Source organism: Monodelphis domestica, chromosome 1 (genome assembly GCF_027887165.1).
Source record: "Monodelphis domestica isolate mMonDom1 chromosome 1, mMonDom1.pri, whole genome shotgun sequence".
NCBI classification, from domain to species: Eukaryota; Metazoa; Chordata; class Mammalia; order Didelphimorphia; family Didelphidae; genus Monodelphis; species Monodelphis domestica.
Window position 1 is genome coordinate 322179119 of NC_077227.1, and position 26553 is coordinate 322205671.

A 26553-nucleotide genomic window follows, 5' to 3' on the forward strand; every position below is an offset into this window, starting at 1 on the left:
TACTGTTTGCAGCCCTTCTCTGCACTATCTCCTTGCCCAAAGTCTGCACTCTTCTGCCTATTGGGGTCTCAAGTCTAGCGGCTCTCAGGGGTCGGTCTTTGGTGGTCTTGGCCAGCTGCCAAGGATCTAGAGGTGTCCCTCAGTTGCTCACTGATTCTAGCACATGCTGACTCCATAGGTGGGGTGGGGGAGGGTAATCAGCTTGCGTTTTGTTGGAAGCTATTACACCCCCTTATAGTGTGAAAATGCCCAAATCCTATGTACCTTCAATGCTGCACCCTACTGTGAAGACCCTTTGTTCATATGAATTCAGGTTTTTTGGCCTTGAGGTATATCAGTAGGCACCGAGGAGAGGTAGATTCCTGCATCTAAACTGCAGCCATGCTTACTCAGAAATAGAAAGTGCAGTATTGTATGCACCTCTAGCCAAAAGATCTTTAGAAATATAAGCTGGATATATGAAATGATTCAGTGGGGAGACTAGGCATGTCAATCTGGGAGATTTCAACATAATCATCTCCCAAGAGAATCATTGGGGAGGTTGTGAAGATAGAATGAACTTTCCCTTTGTTTATTTTTTAGTTAATCAAATCAAGAACTTAAAGTACGCCTTTTTTTTTTTAAACCCTTACCTTCCATCTTGGAGTCAATATTGTGTATTGGCTCCAAGGCAGAAGAGTGGTAAGGGCTAGGCAATGGGGGTCAAGTGACTTGCCCAGGGTCACACAGCTGGGAAGTGACTGAGGCCAGATTTGAACCTAGGACCTCCCATCTCTAGGCCTGCCTCTCAATCCACTGAGCTATCCAGCTGCCCCTTGAAGTACCCCTCTTTAAGTTCATTAGCTAACCATTAAGTAAGAGAGTTTACAAGGCACTTATTAGCTCATACCTCCAAAGGCCACAAGCGCTGCCCCCTGCAGAGTTAGGCAAATTGGGAGGCTATGATTGGTTCCCGTGAAGTGGGGGAGTGACAGGAAATGGCGTTGAGAAAACTACTTTAAAAAGGCCAGCCCAAGCATTCTGGGACTCACTTTGCCTCCGTGAGTGGTTGGATGATGAGGTCTTTTTCCTTCCTTGATTTTTGGAGAGACTGGTTCCTTGGATACCATTCCTTTCTTGGAGAGACTCTTCCCTTGGATTCTACATTAATGAGTAGAGCTGAAGAGACATGCTTTTCCTTGGAATCATTATGCGTTGGTGGATGGTTTTTTTTTCTTTTTTTAAAAATTTTAAATTAATTTATTTAGTCAATTTTGAACATTACTCCTTGGTTACAAGAATTATATTATTCCCCTTCCTCACCTCCCCCGGCCTTTCCCGCAGCCAACGTGCAATTTCATTGGGTATTAAAAGTGTCCTTGATCAAAACTTATTTCCATGTTGTTGGTGTTTGCATTTGGATGTTCATTTAGAGTCTACATTCCCAGTCATATCTCCTTGACCCACGTAATCAAGCAGTTGTTTTTCTTCGGTTTTTCTTCTGTGTTTCTACTCCCAGTTTTTCCTCTGACTGTGGATAGTATTCTTTTTCATAGATCGCTCCAAGTTGTTCAGATCACTGCACTGCCACTAATGGAGAAGTCCATTACATTCGATTGTTCCACAGTGTATCAATCTCTATGTACAATGTTCTCCTGGTTCTGTTCCTCTTACTCTGCATCAATTCCTGGAGGTCATTCCAGTTCACATGGAATTCTTCCACTTTATTATTCCTTTGAGCACAATAGTATTCCATCACCAACATATACCACAACTTGTTCAGCCATTCCCCAGTTGAAGGGCATCCCCTCATTTTCCAATGTTTTGCCACCACAAAGAGCACAGCTATGAATATTCTTATACATGTATTTTTCCTTAACATCTCTTTGGGGTACAAACTCAGCAGTGCTATGGCTGGATCAAAGGGCAGACAGTCTTTTAGCACCCTTTGGGCATAGTTCCAGATTGCCCTCCAGACTGGTTGGATCAATTCACAACTCCACCAGCAATGCATTAATGTCCTGAATTTGCCACATCTCCTCCAGCATTCATTACTTTCTGTTGTTGTCATGTTAGCCAATCTGCTAGGTGTGAGGTGATACCTTAGAGTTGTTTTGATGTGCATTTCTCCGATTATAAGAGATTTAGAACACTTTTTCATGTGCTTATTAAAGTTTTGATTTCTTTTAACTGAAAATTGCCCCTAGAATAGCTAGGCTATTCATGTCCTTTGCCCATTTATCAATTGGAGAATGGCTTGATTTTTTGTACAATTGGTTTAGCTCTTTATAAATTTATATAATTTTATAAATTAGACCTTTGTCAGAGGTTTTTGTTATTGTTTCCCAATTTGTTGCTTCCCTTCTAATTTTGGATGCATTCGTTTTGTCTGTACAAAAACTTTTTAATTTGATGGAATCAAAATTATTGATTTTACATTTTGTGATTTTTTTTTCCTAGCTCTTGCTTGGTTTTAATGTCTTTCCTTTCCCAAAGGTCTGACATATATACTAATCTGTGTTCATCTAATTTACTTATAGTTTCCTTCTTTATGTTCAAGTCATTCACCCATTCTGAGTTTATCTTAGTGTAGGGTGTAAGATGTCAAATGTAGAGATTTATTAAGAATCATTTATTAATTAAGAGTTCATTAGGAAATATTACCATCCTATTACCAATAATCAATAAGGATTAGGAAACCCTTATAACACAAATGAATAGCTACTTTTATTCAGGATGATTTTTTATAAAAAAGTTATTATGTTTTAGAACAGGAGATGGCAAACTATGTCCAGAGGTCAAATCTGGCCCACCAAGTTTTCTTCTATTTAAAGATTGGTATGGAAGGCTAGTCAGAAAGATTTAGGCTTTTGCTGCTCCTCAGCACTCATCTTGACTCCACTCCATCTTTTGTATTAAAAGTATAAAAACCTTTCTGAGATCATGGATGTATAAAAATTGGCAGCAATAGGCTAGATATTCCATGGGCAGTAATTCGCAACAACTAATAAGCTCTGAGCTTTTCTATAGACTAAAGAGATACTTCAATTATTAGTTTCAAGAAATTAAAAGAAATCTGCAAGTCAAATTTCACAAGATTTCAAATGTGCTGAAAAAAATCGAGAATATTTTGCAATATGATATCATTGTCATTCTTATCCAGTGGTTACCAACAATTAAAGGAGTAGAAACCTGTAGAGCAGTCCCAGCAGCCCTGCCATAATCACTAAACAAGAAAGCTATGCTGGTCTGATACTGAGGACACTGAAGGTCACTTAGGGAATGAGAGATAAACAAACACCACAAGCCTTGCAATAGTGACTGTTAACTTGGAAATAACACAGAACTATTAAATAGTCAGAAAAACCAAGTCTTTAATCAGGATAGGGATAAGTTCGATATTTGGCCCTTTACTCGGAGTCCAGCGCCACAACCTTTTCAGGGTATAAATCCTGGACTCTGGGGATATTATCCCTGGGAGTGACACCACGCAAGATGGACTCCAGAGAACAAAAGAATTTGGGGAACCTATATACCATTTGGGGGATCCAGGGATAAGTGATTGACATCACTATAGCTATAAAGAAAATGGGAGTGTTCAAACTACATTGACAGGATATAATCCAGTTTGGGAAAGGACTCATAGGTAGAGGCTAGGGTCTAAGAGAAGGGGCTACTTACAATGGATACTAAAGGATGGTTCCTGCCCAGGTGTGGATCTTCTTGGGAAAGAGTTTGATACAAAAGGAGATACTACCTAAAACAAAGAGGGTCCTTAGCATATGCTTATCTCACCCAACTAGGCTAGTCATTCCCCTGAGGTTCCCCCACTCAGTAGGAAACTACCAGCCTGGGATTCCCTTCAGGGTAGATTCCCATGGGAATAGGGAATAAGCACAAGCTTTGGGGTTCTCCAACCTATAAGCTAGTCCTGAAACTTATGGGGTTCATCAGATCTCACTAGGCTACAAGTTTGGGATTCCTAGATTCCATGCTGACATGACTAATACTTAATTTTTTCACAACAAAGTTGTTTGGTAGTGGCTTTATTTATTTCATTGAAAACTTTGCTGTTAGAGAGAGAAATATAGACATGTAGGTATGAATATCCAGACAACAGAAAAGAAAAATTAAGTGTGTTATTTTGAACCAGTGTACCCCCAAATCTGAAGAAAAATAGGTCAATCTGAAGCTCACATTTCACCTTGTCTATTAACTTCTTCCTACTACCTGGCCTACGAAGAGTGGCTTCTCTTTTCTCTGGATTCCTATCTTACTTCCCGATCTATACTCAAGTGGCATTACATGCTGCCTTAGTAACAAGCTCTCTTTTTGCATGTAGAGCTTCTTTTCACAAAAAGAGCTTCTTAAATTCAACTCAACTCAAATATTTACTAAGCTCCTACTACATATGCAAGGTACCTGATATACTTTGAAGGGATAGAAAAACAAAAGAAAAAGTCCCTCAAGAAGCTTAGTTTGGGGCAGCCAGGTGGCATAGTGGATAGAGCTCCTAGCCTGGAGATGGGAAGACTGGAGTCCAAATTTGACTTCAGATACTTCCTAGCAGCATGACCCTGGGGCAAATCACTTAATCCCAATTGCTTAGCTCTTACTGCTCTTCTGCCTAGGAACTGATACTTATGTTGATTCTAAGACAGAAGGTAAATGTTAAAAAAAAACAAAAACAAACAGCTTATAGCTTATTATAGAACAAATGTTATTACAATTAATAATAGCATTTATATAACACTTTAAGGCATAGCAAAGTGCTTTACATATGTTATCTTTACATATGTCTACATATTCAATCCTACAACAACCCTGTGAATTAGATATTTTTTTTAAACAGATGAAACTGAAGCCAAGAATAGTCAAGTGATTTGCCCAGCTCTATGGTTCTGAGCTCCATTTGAACTTGGGTCTTCCTGACTCCAGATAAAACATAATCCTTTGTCCTAAGTACAAAAGGAAATGAGAGCTACTTCACTTCTAGATCAGCTTACTTGTAAAATGGGAATAACATTGCTTTGTCTTGTCTACAGTCAAGGGATTGCTACCACATGTATCCACATTACAGTCCTAAATGCACATGTATTCATGTACATTTCACAGATAGGCATACATGGATTACGCATGACTAAACTTGGAAGTCCCTGAAAGTAAAAAGAAAGCTATAATCTTTGATGTCCTTTTGAGCCCTAGGAGGAGGTTGTGGAGGCAGCCCAGGATGGGAAAGTGCTTTAGGAGTCAAAATGCAATAACGGTCTGAGCAAATAGCCCTACCTCAGCTCTGGGCACAGACCAGACCAACATAGAGAAGGGATCCCAGATTTCTTGGTTTCACATACAGTAAAGGCCCATGATAAATGGTAGACTTTACCGTTATTGATTCCTATAGGGGCCACTGAGATATACTTTGCCTCAGACCCTGGCAACACACTGAATATGTTAATCCTAGCAAAATAACTAAGCTGAACTGTGGCGCTAGAGAATTTCTTTTATTTTTCCTCCAAAGTTTTTTATTTAATTAATTTAGAACATTTTCCCATGGTTACATGATTCAAATTCTTTCCCTCCCCTTCTCCCACCCCCTCCTGTAGCTGAAGCACAATTCCACTGGTTTTTACATGTATCATTGATCCAGACCTATTTCCACATTATTGATATTTGCACTAGGGTGATCGTTTAGAGTCTATATCTCCAACTATATCCCCATCGAACCATGTGATCAAGCAGTTGTTTTCTTATGTGTTTCTGCTCCCACATTTCTTTCTGTGGATGTGGATAGCATTCTTTCAGCTAGAGAATCTCTGAAATAATCAGCCCAGAGGTCCAGGCTCATGATACATATTCAACAACAAGCATGTATAACCTGTCTGCCATGTGTAAGGCTTTATGTAGACAAAGTAAAAAACACATTCCTTGACCATTCTATGTTTCCTGATCTTCTCCTGGCAAGGCTTCTGTTTACTTGTTTATAAAATGAAGACAAAGAGGGCCAGACTAAAGATGGGGAGTGGAGTTCTTGTGCCACATTGGGGAAATCTTCTGATGTACCTTATCCCTCAACATCTTAGGATGAAGTTATTGAATGAATGTAGGTTCATGTTCTAGAATCTAGCACCAGAACTATCATCTGATAAGATCAGAGATCCTTGGGCCTCCAAAGGTAACAGAAGGCATGTATTACTGGGGGAGTCAAAGATTGGGAGCTAACTACTTACTCCACAACTGCAGTACCTTTGGAGTATGTTTTATTCCCCTCTACCTTGGAAAAAGGCTGGCGGAGGGAGGCCTAGCAGAGGAAGTGAGTTCAGTTCAGCTCCAGGGACTTCGGCAACAGGTATTTACCAACCTAGATGCCTGGTCAGAACTCTATGCTGCCTATACCCTTAGGAACCCAGGTGCTGGAAGAGACATGCTATGGATGTTTAACTCTTACCTCTCCCCTAGTGTTCAAGAGTTTCCTGTACAATAATGGCTGTAAACTGGAACATCTAAAGAATCTCACCATCTATTGAGAATCCCTCTTCTAGCTGGACACTATGCTAGACATGCAAATATTTTTGATAGCTATGAATTTCTTGTTTTATACCTTATTTAATATTAGTAATTAGCTAATCAAAATCTTTTCTCTTGTTGCATCTATTAAAGAATCTTCTATGATCCTAACATATATACTTTGCTAAAAGATATCCTTTATTTATTTATTTGGGTTGCAACATTTTGCTCTACTATGAGGGGTAGCTGGATGGCTAAGTGGATAGTCAGGTCTAGAGACAGGAGTTCCTAGGTTCAAATATGAACTCAAACATTTCCTAGCCTCAGCAAGTCATTTAACTCTAACTTGCCTAGTCCTTAACCATCTTGAAATCGATACTTTTGTTTCAATTCTAAGACAGAAGGTACGGTTTGAAAAAGACAAACCCAAACACCACGAGATCTCCTATTCTTTGTACCTTTTTGTTGTAACTAATGAGGTGATATGTTGCAGAACAGCATTGGTAAAATGCTATCTTGTCCCTTCCATGTTTTCATCTAGGAGAGTTCTTGAAACATGTTGAATGGATCATTCTCCCAAAGATTTTGTAGAGATCAAAAAGTAGGCATGTAGATTAGTAGTTATTAATCTTCTTTCAATTTAAAAAAAAATTCAACCAATTCTTTGCCACAATAAAAAGAGCTGCTATAAATATTTTTGTACATATAGGATCCTTCTCTTTCTTTGACCTCAAGGCATAATTGTAGTAGCAGTATTACTGGGTCAGGGTCTTTGACAGCTTAATAGTTTTTTAAGGACCGTTTTCAATTGTTTTGCAGAATAGCTAGACTAGTTCAAAGGTTCTCAATTTTTTTTTCTCTGAGTAATAATGGCTATTATTTGCTCCCAGTGATTCAGTATCTTTAGAATCTATTCTTCAATGCCCTCAAAACTGTATTAGATTCCAGTATGGACCTCTGTTATGAATACTTGATCTGTAATAATATTGGAAAACAAAGTATAATCACAGATAGGTCCCAATTCGCATTAATTTGTCTCATTATTCAAATTTGCACTGCATATTTCCAGTGATCTGGAACCAATGATCATATTTTACATAATAATTACTTTGAATAGTGTGAATTTAAATATATGTGACTACTTCATAGAATTCATTATTGGTACAAACTGGAACCTAAGTATATCCTCATGGTGATCTTGCTTATGCTCAACATGTCCACTATAAAGTAAGATGCTCAATGCTCCATCAAATGATGTTCCCCTTGCTCTCAAAACACAACAAAAATAACTTGGTCAACTTTTTGATTATCAAAAGATGAAGCTATGAGTCATCTATCTATTTAGATGTAATTTCCTTATGTCTTATCAAGAACTTACATGACATTTGTTGCATTTATAGAAGAATGTCAACATACTTATGATCTCATTCTTCTAGGAGTGCAACTACTTGTTGGCTTGCAAACAAGGATTTGTACGATTAAAAATAACAAGTTACATTTACATTTACAAACTGTCTAAAAACTGATTCTTAGTATTTTCTTATTTCTACCAGTCTATCATTATCCTTGGAGAAAAATAAGGGGCCTTGGATGATGGAGGATCATTTTGCATTTTAATTTATTTCACAGGTGGTCATGGTCAAAGAATTCATCACCTTGTGGTCAGCATAACAGTGTGAAGCCTCTCCAAAGAGTAAGTATTTAATAAATGTTTATTGAACTACCTCCTATTTCCAGATTTTTTTTGTACCATCAAGAATGATAAATGAAGATGGCAGCTAACATTTACATAGCATCTTCAGGGTTGCAAAGCACTTTACATTTATAATTCCTGTGAATCCCACAACAGCCATCTAAGGTCGCTACTACTATTATTCCCACTGAGGCAGGATTTGAACCAGATTTCTGGGGGAAAGGGAAACCAGAAGGAATAGTTTGTTCAGAACAGGGAAGATTATTCTTTTATCTATTGAGAAAATGATGGAAGTCTAAATATGGTAGACAGAAAAATCTGAAGGAAGACAGGCTTTTTACCTTCTCTCTACTTTACGTCTGACAACAAAAATTGAACACACACAAATAAAAATAAAACAAAACAAAAAAGGAAATCAAAGAAGACCATCAGAGTAAAAAAAATTCTGGAACAACTTAATGAGCTCAAATACAAGAAGCAAGAGATTCAGAGAAAGAAATCATATAAAATAATCTGTCTGACATTCTCAAAAGGATAAATGACTTCATAAGTCAAACAAGAGTTGGCAAAGCTCAGGAAAATCATAAGATCAAACAAGCGCTCAAAGTAAAAACAAAACACTCACAAAAAACCCTGAACAATAATTTTAAAGTGGGGGAAAAAAAGAGAGAAAATATTTAAGCCTCTAATAAGGAAAAATTCTTTAACACCCCCCCCCCAAAGTAATGGACTACAGTGGAATATCAATCAACTGGACACAAAACAAAATGACTAGAAACATGGTCTTTAAAATATCACTGAATTAACCATTGTAAAACATACAAATCCAAGGGACAAAAATGAATCTAAATAATATATTTAATATTTGTCATAAAATTCCCTAAATCAGCAAAAAGAGTTGGCAAAAAGAAATTAGAATGAATCTATTCTTCACATTCTGATACACTTTGTTGTTGTTCAGTTGGTTTTGGTCCTGTCATACTTCATGACCCCATTTGGGATTTTCTTGGCAAAAATACTTCTCCAGCTCATTCTATAGATAAGGAAACTGAGGCAGATATTAAGTGACTTGCCCAGGGAAACTAGTAAATGTCTGGAGGCCAGATTTGATCCTATAAAGATGAGTCTACTTGTCAACAGGTCTGGCACTGTATCCAATGTACCATCTAGCCATCCCCCTCACTCCCCACACTGAAGTTTAAACATATCTGGATACATCGTCATTAAACTCCAATAGGGCAACGTAAGGAAAAGTAGCTGTTATAAGTGAATAAATTACTTACCAAGTAATACTGTAAGAACAATACCTGAGATCACTGTGGACTTCTCAAGGAATATAAGGAAGAATTACAGAAGGAGAAACACAATATTTACAAAATTCTTAAGAAACAGGGTTCATAAACTATACACTCAGAAAAACTCAGCTGAAGGTCTGTTAAGATAATGGAGTAAATGGAAAGTAGTTCAGCCTGATTTCCTCCATAATTATTTCAACAAAGACCTCAAAAGAGTAAGGATGCTTTATTTTGACACATTCACCTTTACTCTCCTGCTGACCTCTTTACCTCACCCAGACCCCAATCAGTTAAACTAACCCTTCTCTCTTTCAACCCTCTACTTCTAGCTTAAGAGTATGCACTGCTTATGACGCTATTCTTCTTAAATCTACCCTGGCTCTTATTCCTTGGTCTTCTTCACTATGTTCTTTCCCTGCTGAGCTGAATATATTTCTACACCAAACTCCATATGTGTGTGGATGTTTTACCTTTCTTTAACTAGTTCAAATTAAAGTTCAAGTGGTGCTGGCTCCCCTCATTTGTTTGTATGAAGACATTTCCTGTTACTTCTTAAATAATTTGAGTATGATACATTTCCCTATCCTTCCTTCCCTTCTCATCCATAAGGTATCCCTTTTTAAATCCCTTTACTTTGAAGAATGTCAAAATATGACAAAGCATTCCCAGGCTTTCTGTCTTAACTTCCTCTGTGACCCCCTGATGACATTTGGAATCTGATTCACAAAAAATAAAGGAAATTATTAGAAACTGTTCTACCTAACTATGCTTTGTTTTGTTTTTAATTTTATTTTTTCATTTACATGTAAAAACTATTTTTGACAACTGTTTTCTGACAATTTAGGGTCCATTTTCTCACTTTCTCCCATCTCTCCCCAATATGGGATACAGTCTGATACAGGATATACCAATGCTTTTATACAATACATATTTCCATATTGCTCATGTCATGAAAGAAGATATATTTCACACATACAATAAAAAATTTATGAAGGAAAAAAGTCAAAGATGGCTATAATAAGATTCCAACAGTTTGCCCAAGTATATGTTAATAAAATCATAAACTTGGTTTAAGAAATGGATTTCATAAAAATATAAGATGCTCAAATTAAAAGAAAAAGATATCAAAATTTAAAAACTCAGTCTCAGAAAAAGAAATGGAACAGGCCATAAATGGACTCATAAAGAAAAAATTTCTAGTACCAGATGGATTTAAAACCATATTTAATCCAGAATTCAAAGAACTATTTATTCTAATATGTACAAACTATGTACAAAACTGGAAAAATAATAGATACTATTAAATTCTTTCTATGATATAAATATGGTCTTGATACCTAAACTAAGGAAGGCATGAAACAGAGGGAAAAGCTCTAAATCAATATCCAAAATGAACACTGACACAAACATTTCAAATAAAACATAAGTAAGGAGAGCATAGTAATATTGCAAAAAGACTAATGTGTACTCAAGACAACTTTTTAGCTGTGTGATCTTGGCAAGTCACTTAACCCCAACTGCCTAGCCCATACTCTTCTGCCTTGAAACCAATACTTAGTATGGATTCTAAGACAGAAGTTAAGGGTTTAAAAAACAAAAAAACTATACACTATGATCAAGTTGAATTCATATTACAAATGCATAATTGATTCAAAATTATGAAAATTCTAAATATAAGACTATATTAATTAACAAAAACAAAAATCACATGGTATCAACAGATGTAGAAAAGCTTTTTTTTTTTTTAACCCTTACCTTTTGTCTTAGAATCAATATTGTGTATTGGTTCCAAGGCAGAAGAGTGGTAAGGGCTAGGCAATGGGTATTAAGTGACTTGTCCAGGGTCACACAGCTAGGAAGTATATGAGGTCAAATTTGAACCTAGGACCTCCCTTTTCTAGGACTGTCTCTCAATCCACTGGGCCACCCAGCTGCCTACTAGAAAAAGCTTTTGACAAAATACAATATTCATTCTTGATTTTTTTAAAGTTAGAAAACAAAAGCATAAATTGCTTTCCCTTAATATAGTTAGTAGTGCCAATCAACAATCAAGAGCTAGCATTACATTAAATGGGAGTAAATTAGCTGGAGTCTTTGTCAATAAGATGAGAAGCGAAGTAAGCATATCCATTTTCAACCACTACTATTTGATTTAGTGCTACAAATATTAACTATAGTTACAGAACAAAAACAAGAAATTGAGGGAATAAACACGAGCAGAGAGGAAACAAAATTATCACTTTATGTAGGTAATAGGATGATATACTGAGAGAATCCTGAGGAGTCATCTAAAATTAATTGAAAAAATAACATCAGCAAAATAAAAGAATGTAAAATAAATCCACATAAATCATTAGCATTTCTTTTTTACTACCAATAAAACCTAGTAAGAAAAGATAATTCCACTTAAAGTAACTATAGAGTGTATTAAATACTTGGGAGTCTACCTACTAAGGTACAAACAGAATACAAAACACTGTTTATAGAAGAGCACTGAACACAACTATAAAACACTATTTACAGAAAAAAAACTTAAATAATTGAAGAAATATTAACTACTTTCATAGGTCAGTTGATCCAATAAAAATATTGCCAAAATTGAATCATTTATTCAGTAACACTGACAGATACCAAAGAACTACTTAACAGAACTGGAAAAAATGTCATTCATAAGGAGAACAAAAGGTCAAAGAGCTCAAGGGGAAAAAAGCAAGAAGAAGTGATAAAGAAAGAGGTCTAGCAGTACTGGATTTCAAACTATACTACAAAGCAGATCATAAAAAAAAAATTGGTATTTACCAAACAGAAAAGATGATCAATGGAACAGATGAGTTATATGACATACAGAAATGAACACAATTGCCTACAACAACCATGCAAGGTAGGTGCTATTATCATTCCCATTTTATAGATGAGGAAACTGAGACTTGCCCCAGATCACAGAGGTAGTAAGTGTTTATTTAAGGCTGTATTGAACTCAGATTTTCTTGCCCCATTGTACCACCTGGCTGCTTCTTTATGATACATACTAAGACCTCAATTACTGAGGTATGGACTCACTATCTGACAAAAACTTTTGGGAAAATTGCATAGCAATCTATTATCAGCTAAGTCTTGAAGAAAGGGGTGAAGCTGAGGAAGAATGAGAGTTCCAGGCCTGGGGGACAGCCAGTAAAAATGCTGATGTTGTCTGGAATGTCTTGGACAAGGAATAACAAGGAGGCCCGGGTCACTGGCTTGATGAGTATGTATGTGTCTAGGGAGGGATATGAGATATAAAAAGACTAGAAAAGTAGTAAGAAATAAGGTTATGGAGGGCTTTGAAAGCCAAATGGGATTTTATATTTGATCCTTGAGGCAATAGGGAGCCAGTTGAATTTGTGAAATAGGGGGTTAGGATGTGTGATGTGGTCAGATCTCTGTTTAAGATGATAAATTTGACAACTAAGTGGAGGAGTTCGGAGCAGAAAAAATTTTGAGACAGAGAGGCCAAAACAGCAGGCTACAGTAATAGTCAGTGTGACTTATTGAGGGACATATTGAGATACAAGAATGGTGGCAGTGTCAGGAGAAAGCGGTATATACAAAGGCTATTATGAAGGTATACAAGACAAGATTTGGTAACTGATTGATGTGGAGGTGACAGTGAGATGAAAACTAAGTTGTGAGCTTAGGAACCTGGAAGGATGGTGATCCTTTCCATGGTAATAGAGAAATTTGGGAGAGAGGTGAAAGATAATAAGTTTAATTTTGGATATGTTGAATTTAAAATGTCTAAAATCCAGTTTAATATCTAACAGGCAAGTTGGAGACACAAGATTGGAGGTCAGGAAAAACATTCGAGCTTGACAACTAGAGTTAAGAGTTATTTGCAGAGAAATGATAAATCAAACCATGGAAATGGGTAAGATCTTCAAGGAAAACAGTACAGAGGGCAAAAAGAAGAGGTCCAGAACACAGCCTTGGGGGGACATTCACATTATAAGGCATGGCCTGGATGATTTTCAGTAAAGGAAATACAGAAGGAGTGATAAGAGGAGGTCAGGTAGGTGAACCAGTGGAGAGAAGTAGCATGAAAACTTAGAGAAGAGAGTATCAAGAAGAAAAGCATTGAAAACTTTGGGAAAATCAAGGATGAGGATTGAGAAAAAGCAACATTAGTTTTGGTAAGTAAGAAATCATTTGTGACTGGAGAAAACGACACTTGTTGAATGATGTCAGAAGCCAAATTATAGAGACTTTAGAAAACAGGAGGAAAGGAAAGGGGCACAACTATTGTAGATGGCTTTCTGAAGAAGTTTAGCCACAAAAAAGAGGACATAAATGGGACAAAGGCTAGCAGGAATGGATTCAACAAGTGAGAGGGACACAGGCACGAAGTTAATCTGGCAAAAAATTGGTTTAGACTAATACTGCACAACATACGTCACCACATACCAATATCAATTACAAATGGATATGTAGCTTAGATTTAAAAAAAATTATCATATCATAAGACAAATTACAGATTTGGGAGAAAGGAAATGCCTTTCATAGTTAAAGATAGGGGAAGAGTTCATGACCAAACCAGAGATAGAGAGGATCACAGAAAAGATTATGAAAAATTTTGGTTGCATAGAATTTCAAAAAGTTTGCCTATACGAAATTAAAAGGAAATCATTGCCTGAGGGTAAAATATTTGGGTGGCAAGTCTCTCTGTAAAGCAACCAATTCAAATATATGAGAACCATTTACCAATAGATAATTTGCATTTCTTTGAGAACTGTTCATATCCTCTCAAATTAACATACCATTGGTAGAAATGTCCAATCATTCTGAAAACACCATGGAACTTTATCCAAGAAGTCATTGAACTGTGTTTACTCTTCAACCTTGAGATAATTCTACTAAAACTATATCCTCTACAGAACAGAGAGATAAGGGGCTGTAAATATTTATAGATCATCTCTTTGTTGTAGAGCAAAGGACTTGGAAAAAAAAATGAGCACCTATCAACTGGGAAAATGACTGAAGAATCAGGATATATAAAATGGAAGAAATGATAAAAAGGACAATTTAAAGAAACCTAGGAAAACACGTATAAATTGATGCAGAGATAAACAGAGAACAATTATATAGTAACAATGCAGTAAAAGAAAACAATTTTGAAAGACTTAAGACAATGCAATCAACAAATATGTTTCCAGAGGACCGATAAAGGAAGAATGCTACTCACCTCTTAACAAGAGAAGTGATGGATTCAAATGCAAAAGATGACATAAATTTAGACTATAGCCAATGTATAGACTAGCTTTGCGTGAAAGTTATTTTTTCTCTAATTGGAGAAGGAAAACTTGGGGAATGGAGCAGAGTTGGTAATAATATTCTGCCCCCTCAAAAGAAATAAAAGAGGGTCATGCACATTTAAGAGAAATATAGTAAAGAAGAGAAATTCAGAAGGAAACAATGACAAGTAGGGGAGGTTAGAAGATAATAATGGTAAATTCATTATATAACTTTTTAATGTTCTTTAATGTTATGTGAATGTAACAAATTCACAAATTCATAATCAGCTTTTTCTGTTCTGTGTCTATGAAAACACTATTTTTTCTTTCATTGTTTAAGTGCAGAATTTAAAAAAATATAGTGGTATCACTATACAAAGCTAACTTCTTTACTTGGTCATGCCTTTTAAGGGAAAATTCACAATTAATCACTTTATGGAGGCTCTGAACTTATTTCTAAACAAAATACCAAAAGAAACAGCAAAGCTCTTTTTAGACGGGCCCTTTTTTTGTCTCATAAGCCACACACACACTGAATTGCCAGGCCTGTTCTCTCATGCCCTCTCGTGGCAAAATGAGTTTTGCAATGTTTTTGTATTCAGAAAATCAAAAGCATTTGCAGTTTCTGGCTGGTTGGATCTACAGTTGCGTTAAAATATGTCCTTTGAATTGACTTTTTCTCCTCTTTACCATGAAAGTTTTCTTTTAAAAAAATCCACTTTGGAAATTCTTATAAACTATATATATCTTGTTCCAAAACATCCATAACAAACCCAAGATCATAGAAATACATTTGGTAACAAAAGCAAAACCAAAGAATTTACACATTTAACCATATAATAATAGAACAACAAATTCACATTTTATATATAATAAAGATCAAAAAGTATGGGGCTGGGGGAGGAAATGTGTCTGCTCCCAATTAGTAATTATTTAGTATATTTATTAGGTCTTGGCAATATGCTAGTGTTGGGGATACAAAGACAAAAAATGAAAGTTTCCATCTTCAAGGAGTTTACATTATATAATGAGGAATAACATGTACACATATAAGTATATATCAAACACATACAAGGTAACTGAGGCGGTGGATGAGAAGGCACTTGACACCAGAGAAGAGGATAATGAAAGGATTTATGTAGGGGTAGCAGTTTGTCTAAGCTTTGAAGGAAATAAAATTCTAAGAGGCAGAAGTGAGGAGGATTTCATTTCAGGCAGGGAAGATGGTTTGTCCAAAGACACAGATATTAAATAGACTATTGTTATATGATTTAACAGAAAGATGGCTAATTTGGCAGGAAGGACTGTAAAGAATAAGGCCATATTGTAGAACACTTCTAATGCCCAAGAGAAGAGTATATATTTTTTAAGGATCCCTGCCCTACTATAGGAGTAAGCAAATTGTACACATATAAGTTTATATGTGTACATCCTCATTTTGTCACCTAGGAGTATAAAAGGCCTGACAATTCAAAGGTTATGATCCCTAAAATGATGCACATAAAGAGTTTTGCTATTTTTTACTCAGAAATAAGTTTAAGTGTCTCCATAAAATTATTGGTTTTAGGATCTTTCAAAAACTGAGACTAAAGTAGTAGTAGTTTTGCACTATGGCAACAAAAAGCTAAAGAAGAAGAGAAACCAAGCAACATGGGCCACTGCAGTTTACTGAGCAGGAGACTGATATGATTAGGCCTATGCTTTAAGAATTTTACTTTGGCAGCTAAGCTGAGGTAAACTGGAGCATCTGGGAACACTTGGGACAGGAACAACCAACCAGGAGATTATTGTAATAATCCAAGCCAGAGGGAATGAGGCCTTGAGTGGTAGTTGCATTAATAGAGAAAAAAGGAATATGAGAGATCCCACGAAAGTACAATTGATAAGATTGGTTATATGGACAAAGGAGAGCAAGCTGGAAGATAGGATTGCGCACCTTTTTTTTTTCTGGAGGGGGGGAGAAAACAATGAGTTCCACTTAAGACAGTTTGAGATGTCTACAGACTATCCAGTTCAAAATGTTCAAAAGACAAATGACCATAGGAGCAATCTACTGGAGAAAATGGGAGGGAAGGGGGATCAAGGATATAAGAAAAAGAGTTGGCTGGGCTACCTCCCTCATTGAAAACCAAGGTAAAGGAAAAAAAAATGAGTGTTATTGTCAAGGCAGCTTGAGAGGTAGCATATGAAAGATCAGGGAGTTCTAGTCAGATAGGGGTGGAGTAGGAGGCTTAAAAAGCGAATATCAAAGAGAATATTTAGAAGTATGATAGAAAATCAACTAAGGATGAGGAAAAGGATTGTCTTGATGCAATGAGGGTCCAATTGAGGTTAGGTAAGAAATCTAAAGAGGATATAATTAGTAAGGTTTGATTTCCTTTCCTATTCAGTAGCATATTAAGTAGTACTACTGTGTTAAAGTTAATGCATTCAACTTTTGTGGCAGGTTTCAATAAATAATTAAAGTTAACAATAAAGGAACAATAACTTTCAAGAGTTTAGGGGATTGTTTTCATCTAAATACTTTTTTTTTAAAAATCATTACCTTCTGCCTTGGAACCAATACTAAATATTGGTTCCAAGGCAGAAGAGTGGTTAAGAACTAGGCATTTGGGGTTAATTGATTTGCCCAGAATAACACAGCTAGGAAGTGTGTGAAGTCATTTTTGAACTCAAGTCCTCCTCTCTCCAGGCCTGACTGTCTATCCACTGAGCTACCTAGCTGCATCCATTTACCCCTCAAAATATTGTTTAAAATGGTCTTATCCTCTTGTTCATATACCTATATTTCTTAAATAAAATTTATAGTAAAAATCTATCTTTTCAACTTAATTACCATGACTTAAAAATCAATTTGATTCCTGATTTGTCATTTTTTCCTACTTTCAATCTGAGTTAAGCTGATTTAATGAATGCTTTAAAAACCCACCAACCAATTAGGACATGATTTGTACAAAGCACCCTGAGGAAAACAAAGTCAAGAGCTAATTATTGTCCTTATGGAAGTTTCATTCTTGCTTTGTCCAACTAGATTCCTTGGTGAGTTATTTCTTCACTTCTGAGAGCTTGTAGAGAGAAGTCATATGCACATTAAAAAATCTACATACTCTTTAAATGCCAAATAAGTGATAGGGACAGTAAATGCTATAGGGTTCAGAACATGAAGACATGGGACTAGAGGGTAGGTCAAGTAAGGGAATATTCATTCTAGCTCTGAAAGTAGTAGGATTCTGATAAATAAAATAGAGGAATGTACTGAAGAGGGGATTGGCTTGTAAAAAAAGGAAAGGTAGGAAAGTGCAAGGCTCGCTGACAGGTACAACAATGAATAGTAACACAGTTGTAGAATACTGATGTAGGACACTGATTCTCAACCCCAGGTTGTGACCCAAATTAGAACTGCTGAAAGCTGAGGAAGGATGTTCAAAAAATCTCATTCCTTAAGCTCCTGGCAAAATACTGAGTAAAACATAGGCTGATGAGAATGATAGCGGGAAAAAGAAGTTGGCTCTTTACACAGTCACAGCAGTCATGATATAATACCAGAATGTAATATCTTCATGATTAAAACAGTTGGTCACCAAATTAAAAAAAAAATCAAAGATCTTTTCTTTGCTTCCTTCCCAAGTTCCAAAGGAACAAGGAGTGAGGGTAGCAAAAAGTGGGACAGAACAAATTTGAAGCCCAAAACTGTCAGAAATTGGTGAAGCCCTTTTAATTATGAAAACCATATTATTTACCAATTGCATCATTAAAAAACCAGAATAGATTTGGATCTACTGGTATAGTAGTAGTTAAGGCTAAAAAAATAAGTATGAGATGAGTCAGAGGGCTCTTGAATGTCAAGCTAAAGAATCTGAGGTTCATCTTGTAGGCCAGCAACATCGAACAAACTGCCTGCAGGCTAAGTTGCTGCTGGAACCACATTAGAATGTAATTGGAAAATATTTAACAAAATAAATAAAAAGAGAATAAAACATAGATAAGATTACATTTCAAAACAGTCAATATGCTACTTGTAAGGATGAGTTTGACATCTAGGAGGCAAAGAATCCATTGAAGATTTTTGAGCAGGGCCCCAACATTATAAAAGTAATTGTGCAGAGTGATTGGAAGAAAAAAAAATCTAAAGCAGAGACAGGTTCTTTAAATAATTCAGGCATGAAGTGACAAAAGTTGATGTCACTAGGGATGAAAAGTGATACATTGCAGAGAATCTTCAAAGAAAGGATTGGCAGCATTTGGGGTCTGATGGGATACATAAAGAACAATAAAAGCTGTTAAAAGTTTCTTTTGTAAAGGTACCAGGTGACAATACAAGATAACAGGGCAAGACCTAGAAACCACTCCAAACCTTCTCCTCAACAACAAACATTATAAAGTTGCTGCAGAGAATTTCTAAGTATAATAAAAATAGGAAATATATCTAATATAACACTGAAAAGAAAAAAATGGAATTACCTTAATGTGTATAAAATTAGATACTTTGCAACAGTACTAAAATTATTTTTAAAGCAACAACTGATATGCAAATGGATAGAAATGAAAGGAACACCTTTATACATACTGTTTAATTTTGCACAACTAACTTTAGAAAAACAAATCAATTTGCAACAATTATGAATTAACAAAAATGTTTTATTTACATTGAAAAGATTTTTAATTTAATATTTAAGATGCAAAGATTTGGATATTATATGCTTTAAAATGTAAGCAATTCTCTAAGAACTGTTCACCTTTGCCAATTTTCAAGTCATCTTCTAATATGAATTGATTTGGCAGTCTATTTATGATAGTTTCTTATCAATAGTCTCAAACGAGCTATTGGAAGGGGTCAAAGGGAGAAGGTGGAAGGAAATAAACATAAAGCTTTAAGACAATAAAAGTAACTAAAGCAATTATAACCATAGTATTTTGCTCCATTCTAAAGTGAGACCATCTAAATAATGATATAGTCGAGATTCTTAACCCTGGTTCCATGAACTTGTTTTAAAAAATATGAATAAAAATATGAATAAAAAATAGCATAACTGGTTTCATTTATGTATCAAAAATACTACTCTAAGAAGGGATTCATAGGTTTCACCAGACTGCCAAAGTGGTCTATGAAAAGTTAAAAACCCTTTCTATCCAGAATTTCTCTACAGGTTATCTAGTTGTTTTATAGGCAGCATTCCTCTTAAGTCATTTCAAAGAGTTAAAAGGATGTTACTTATAAGCACATGTAATTTTAAGTGACAAGAATTTTATAAATCAAGTGACTTGTCAAAGGGCAAATTTGTGGCAGCTATGGAACTAGAAGCTGGGTCATTTCCCACCTTAGGGCTCTGTTCTTAGCATCAATTAATTCAGAAAAATCTTATTTCCCCTTACCTAGAATACACTAAACAAACTTTTGTTATATTCAACCTAAAGTCTTCTTTTTATACCTTAAACCAATTTCCCCTTTGAATTCTCTTCAAAGAAGGTAGGGAACTCTTAGTTGTCACATTATAAAAATCATTCAAACATCTGAAACTGAATCAACCATCAGGACAAAAAGTCAAGTTCTTTGAAGAATTTCCTTGCTGGTGCTATTTTCAATTCATATGGCTATATGACCTTTGGGTTTAGATTCATGTTACTTCGTCTCACAGGGAGATCCAAGAAGGGTATACTGCTCTGATATAAGGCAAACTCATGGAATATTCAATTCATTTCAACAAATATTTTATTATTAAAGGCCTCATTAGTACATGCAGGGCACTGTGTTGAAATTGATATTAAAACAAGAAGGCTTGAAATGAGGCAGGGAAATTTTCAACTTATTTAAGATTTCCATTTGAAACATTCAGACATAACTGTAATAGGAAAGAAATTAAAAATATGGAGAAATGGTTTAGCTCTCCACCCACGTCAATCATTTAATAAATGCTTAACACAGTGCTTGGCTCATAATAGGTGGCTAATAAATGCTTTTATATTGATTTTCACATAATAATAAGTAGGCAGAACTGGAAGCATGGTAGCAAGAAGCAAAGTTATGAAGGAGCAGTAAAAGAGGAAGGGCCAATTCAGAGTTCAGATGAAACTGAAAGTTGCTCAGTTTATCTATCCTACTTTTAAGTAATTCAAAATATTCTCCCCTGTTTCTTTCCAAGAAAATATTCAAGGTAGCTGCAGATTCTCTAGTTCAACTTTTTAAAGCAGTATTGGTGGTACCAATAAGTTACAAAGGGAAGCAAAAAGTGAGCTTAAATCTCAGTAGCTTAGAAAGATCCCAAGGCCAAAACCAGAACAGAATTACTTTACAAAACTGATATTTCACATGCTGAGTAGTATTTCTTGGACTTTTCTTCCTACTGAGCTATTAATTGTTTTTCAGATTCAAATTCTAGGTTGAATTTAGTAGCCTCTATCTCTGATTTTTCTCTGTGGTAGAATATGGGCAAATTAAACAAATGCATTGAAAACCTTGTAAGCCTTCATTAGTGAGATGAGTATCACAGGATTTAGAGAAAGAAGGGAACTTGAAAATCACTGAGTCTAGGATGCTGAGGCACACAGAGCTTCAATGACTCATCCAAGGACACACAGGTAGCTAGCAACAGAGCTTGAATTTGAACTCTACTCAAGTCTCCCGATTCTAAATCCAGGGCTCCAAGATCACCCCAATCACTTCACTGCCAGCACATATGATGAATTTTTAAATTTTATTTAATTAGACGATTTAGAATAATTTTCCGTGGTTATAAGACTCATGTTCCTTCCCTCCCCTCTCCTCATCCCCCTCCCATGTATGACGCACAATTCTGCTGGACATATGATAAATATGAAGGAACATCTGGAGAGTGACTCAGAAACAATGGTCGTTGTTGGAAGGTCAAGACTGGTAAAAGGGACATTTACATCCTGGGAAACTTTCAGAGGAGAAACTCCTGGTATGAAAATGCCCTCTTTGGAGGCAGTCTAGAAGTTTACAAATTACTTCTAGTCTTAAAGAATTGTCTGCCCCCACAGTTTCTAGAAGAAATAAGGAGGGATCTATGGATCACTACATTTAATGCCAGGCTTTTAACCAACATGTAGGTTAGTTTAATGAACTGTTTTTATTCCTTTTTTAATTTTTTGTTATCTGGAATTAATATATGGGAAGGGTGAAGGGAAGACTACCTTGACAAATTTAGGTGTTATATAAACATAGCAATAAAAATTTATTTTTTTAAAAATTGCTTAGAGCTCAAAGAGGTAAAGTCACTTATACAATGTTCATCTAGTTGTTAGTATATGCCGGAGGCAGGAAATAATGCCAAATCTTCTTGATACCCAGGCTACTCTCTATCTACTATGCCAATACAAATTAATTGATTCACAGAAGTTACTACCAAAAACATGTAATTCCAAGGGTTACTACAACCAAGTCATGATTAGCCATAATAATGAAAAATATTGGTTTAATTAAAAACTATATTTTAAAAATGTTTTTGATATATTACTATGCTTTGGGGGCCCAGGAGATTTATCTTCCTAATTATTAAATTTAACATTAAAATTCCTTTGCATTGCCTAAATGTAAAAAGAGGGAGATCTAAAGTATGATAAATGATAAGGAGGAAGAAAATAGACATTTAAAATCTTCCATAAGAGTCAAATACCTATTGAAAGATATATATATATACACACATATACTAAATAAGGAAAATTTTTTATATGGAAAATTAGGCTCAATGGAACCTATAATTCAAGTTTCTTATGTAGCTTTCAAAAAACCCCTTAACTATAATTCCTAAACTGAATTTCATTAACTCTAACTTTATTTAAATGGGAATGCAAATGAATGTCAAAGTTATGAGACCAGGTATGCTACTAAGCCAGCTCTCAGGACCACCACACTAATAAATCGGACTGTTTTTTTATGTAAGAAGCCTAACTCAATATGTCTACTAGCTGCTCTTTTAGGCACTATGATTTAGATTCTTGAGCCCAGCCAGCTGGTCATCTTCATTTAGTCTAGAGACCCAATAGGCAAAACAAAGTGGTGATTGTAGAAATCCACAAGTAAAATGACTCAAAGCAACTGCCCTGACAGTAGGTCAATGACATCATCAGTAAATAAGGAACAGCACTTAAAAAATAGGCTGCTGTCAAATAGAAGTACAATTTGGAATTTACTCTGCCACGAATCAGCAAAAGTAGCAACGTACAATGGGACAAAAAAATGTGAACTAATACTAAAATAGAACACTGATAGAACATAACAAAAGCCTAATGATGATTTTTAAAACAACAGACTTTTTAATGGGAGTTGGGGAGGCTAAAAGAGGTCACAGGATAAAAAGATAAATTAACCAATATCACAAAAAGATGGGTCTAGCACAGGTACAATTCTCAGCAGTTGAAAGGGGAGAAGGTCTGGAGTAGAATAATGTATAGAGATTGGAGCTGGGTAGTGGGAGGAAGAGTGAGAAGGCAAAGGATTAACAGTTGACATAGGGACCTGGCAGATTAAAAAACTGGTCCAACAATTAAAAGAAGGAGAACCAGCAGCTAAAAGGGATAAGCAAAACATGTGTCAGAGAAACATGTCGGACTGACAGAAACAATATCTGATCTTTTAGGAGGAAGAGAGAAAAGAGGCCTTGGGAACACACAACTTCACTGTTGACCCTTTCATTTAAACATCTCCATATCTCATTTTTCTAAATATGAATGTTCAAATTGCCATTTTTCAAAATATTTCCTAAATAAATACAATGGAGCAACAGAAGAAGTCAAAAGTCCTATTTAGGTGAAAAACATTAAAGTATTATGGGTTCTGCTACTCTTAGTTTTGTTAACTTTCAGAACCAAAAAGCTCTGACTAAAGTCAAACGATAATAGTTAAGAACAATTACCTCCGGTTCTATATCTGGTCCTTCTTTTGTACTTTTTCCACTTTTTGCTGATTTTGGTGGTTCCTGAGAAAACATAAAAAGGGTAGGTAGTTTTGAGTTTGCAAAACCCCTAAAAGTTTAAAAAATCTTAAGAATCTATGCAATTATGTTTCATTTTAATATTACCCCAAAGTGTTTAAATACTATTGTTTAGAGATATCATAGAATACAAAACACTTATTTAATCTTTTTAATTTTTGTTACCAAGGTTACCAAAAAAAGAACACAAAAAATATATTCAATTATATATGGTGGTGTATTCAGGTTAAACAAACAAAAACTCTCCTTCCTTTTTCCCTTCCCTAAACTCCTAGGATGGTCGTTTCTAAGGTGACACGAAAATGCTATACAGCGCCACCTGAAACCAAAACAAAAAAAGCTAACGCAGCAGAAATACATATCATCACACATACACATCATCACAATGCAGGATAAGAATACTAATTTAATAGCACTAAAAAGCCTCTCCTTAAAAGCACTCCAAATTCATTACGATCACAAACCAATCCATTAGACACCTACAATGAGCAAAGGAAGTTTGGTGTCAAGGTGTGATTTTCCAAACCTTCTCCCCAGCTAGAGTTCGCAAGACACCCATATCTCCCAGCCCCCAGCCGGCTGCCGCTGCTGTTGCTTCTTCATCCTCTCCTCTTGAGCTAGGAGGCATGTTCCAAAGCATCCCTGCAGCCGGTATCACCCTCCACCACCACCACTACCACCACCCCCGCTGCTGCTGCTGCTGCTGCTCTGAAGAGGTTCTGGGGCGGGGGAGGTACCTACTGTGGACGCCAGATGCCGTTTCCCGGGGCAGCCGCACCCCCCAACCCCCAAGCCCTTCCTCCCAGGGCAATCTCAAGCTGCTGTCACTGATCCCCAGGGCCTTGGAGAGGAGCAAAGGGGACGAGGCGTGGGCGCCACCAGCCTCCCGGAATGTGGGCTGGAGGGAAAAGGTGCCCCCTCACCCCACTTTCCAGGAGATTTACCAACTCCTGGGGAGAGTGGGAGGGGTGTACCTAGGGTTAGGCCGTCGGGAGGGAGGACTCCCACTGCCCTGTCGGAGGCCTGGGCACCCCGGGTGCTGCCGCGCCGGCCCCGCTTCCAGGGTGAGTAACTCTGGAGCATCAGTTGTCATTGCCCGGGACTGGGGTCTCAGCGAGCAGGGGAACCTCGGATTGGACCCCTGCCAGGAGCAGAAGTTGTCGGCGAGTTCCCGTCTCAGGGGGGCGGCGCCCGGGCCCCCACACTAGGCCCAGTCCCCATAGGGGCAGTTCGTCTTCTCCCCTCCCTCCTTCTGGCCCGGCCTCCAGTCCTCCTCCCCTCCGCGGGCTTGGCAGGCTGGCCAGGGCCCCAAACTCACTTTCTCCTTCTTGGTTTTATTCGGCATGGCTGGTGCGGGCCGCCCGCCCCTGCCGCCTCCTCCTGCGCCGCCGCCGCCGCCTCTTCCTCCTCCTCCTCCGCCACCGCCACCTCTAGCAGCAGCACCAGCAGCAGCAACAGCAGCAGCAGCAGCGCCCCTGCCGCTGCCTCCCTCTGCCCTCCTGCCGCCTTCTCAGCCGCCACCCCCGCCGCCGCCTTGCTGGGGACTGAGTCCCTCCCTCGCCCTCGCTTCCCCTTTTCCAGGCTCTCAGAGGCTGCAGCAGCCGCGGCGGCGGCGGCGGCGGCGGCGGCGTCTCTTCGCCCCTCCCCCCCGACCCGACCGCCCCCCTCCCCTTTCCCCTCCCCCTCCCCACACCCCACCCCCATTCTCTTTCTCCGCCCCCCGCTCCGCCCCGTTCCGCTCTGCCCCGGCTCCGGACCCCGCCCCACTCAGGTCCCAGCGCCGGCCCCTGCCGGGCAGGGCGTCTTGCCATTGGCTGAACTCCCGTATCCTCCTCCAGTCACGTGCCACCTAACGTTCGTCTGTCCTCTGGTCCCCCGGTCCTCCGCTTTCTAACACTCTCGCGCTTGCGAGGGTCGGCCGCCGGCTGTGGTCGCGAGTTTGCTCCTTCGTCTTCAGTCCGGAGACTTTGGCAGACGACCACCTGGGCTCTGCTCTTTCGGAGAGTGCGAGAAAGGAGGACCGAGGAGTGATGGGCCGGGGCGAGGGAGGCGCGGAGCTAGGCCACTGGGACAGCCCCGGGGGCTGGGTGGTCTGAGGCCGGCTGCGGTTGGCCAGGACGGGGTGTGCACCTGGGAACGTTAGCTGCCGTTGGGGGAAGCCGTGGAGCCGGGCAAGAGGGAAAAGGGGACGGCTAGAAGCGACATGTGAAAACGCAGACCGTCCAAAACGGAAGCCAAGAGCCGCCCTCGACGGCGAGGGAGAAGTGAGGACACCCTGGTCCCCACCCCGCCCAGAAACCGGGGTGTTTTCTCCTCGCTTGTGACACCCTCTTGGTCTGATCTCTGGGCAAAAACCCAACTAGCCTCGGAGGTCGTGGGGTGGGGGCGGTGTCAGAAGAAGATACTATCTGCGGGGATGGCTAAGGTAAAACGAAAAGGTCGAGGTTTTGGTTTCACACTAGCTTGGTCCTTTTCCTTCCCACCCCGGTGATGTGCTTCCTGACAGAGTTGGAGCTGATGCTCTAAAGGCTTTGAACCACAAGCCTCTTTCTGCCAGGTTGGAAGCCCTAGATCGGAGTCCATCTCACCTGCAGAGCTGATGACGTACATTTCAGAGAGGTTTGCCCCTATTTCTGGCCTGGTAGCGGAGGAGGAAGTAGATAAGACTACGGGCTTACAAGATTGAGCAGCTGGTGATCTTAAAGAATGCTGTGTTTTTGTTTTTTTTTTCTTGGCCAATTAGCCATGTGAGAAAAACCACTGCATTATGACCAGAAAGTCACCTGATTTTTCCACTCGCAAATATATGAGAAAAAGGCTGTGAATTTTCTAAGAAAACACTGAAACATTAAAAACATTTAAGCAGA

The 26553-nt window shown here is 38.0% G+C and overlaps 1 protein-coding gene across 5 annotated transcripts in view; it reads right to left on the reverse strand.

Annotated features, from left to right (window-relative positions):
- PPP2R5C (protein phosphatase 2 regulatory subunit B'gamma) overlaps nucleotides 1-25313 on the reverse strand; it is a 219947-nt gene extending 194634 nt beyond the window's left edge. For 4 of the 5 annotated variants that reach the window (XM_056811259.1, XM_007473570.3, XM_007473568.3 and 1 more), the window contains exons 1-2: nucleotides 25005-25313; nucleotides 23609-23671 (exon numbers count right to left, since the gene is read on the reverse strand). In XM_056811259.1, the coding sequence (XP_056667237.1) occupies nucleotides 23609-23671; nucleotides 25005-25031 (90 nt within the window). In that variant the 5' untranslated portion in view covers nucleotides 25032-25313. Of the gene's footprint in view, nucleotides 1-23608; nucleotides 23672-24660; nucleotides 24785-25004 lie in introns of those variants that run through there. The other variant, XM_056811260.1, reaches the window with a different exon arrangement.
- Between the last annotated feature and the right edge of the window lie 1240 nt (nucleotides 25314-26553).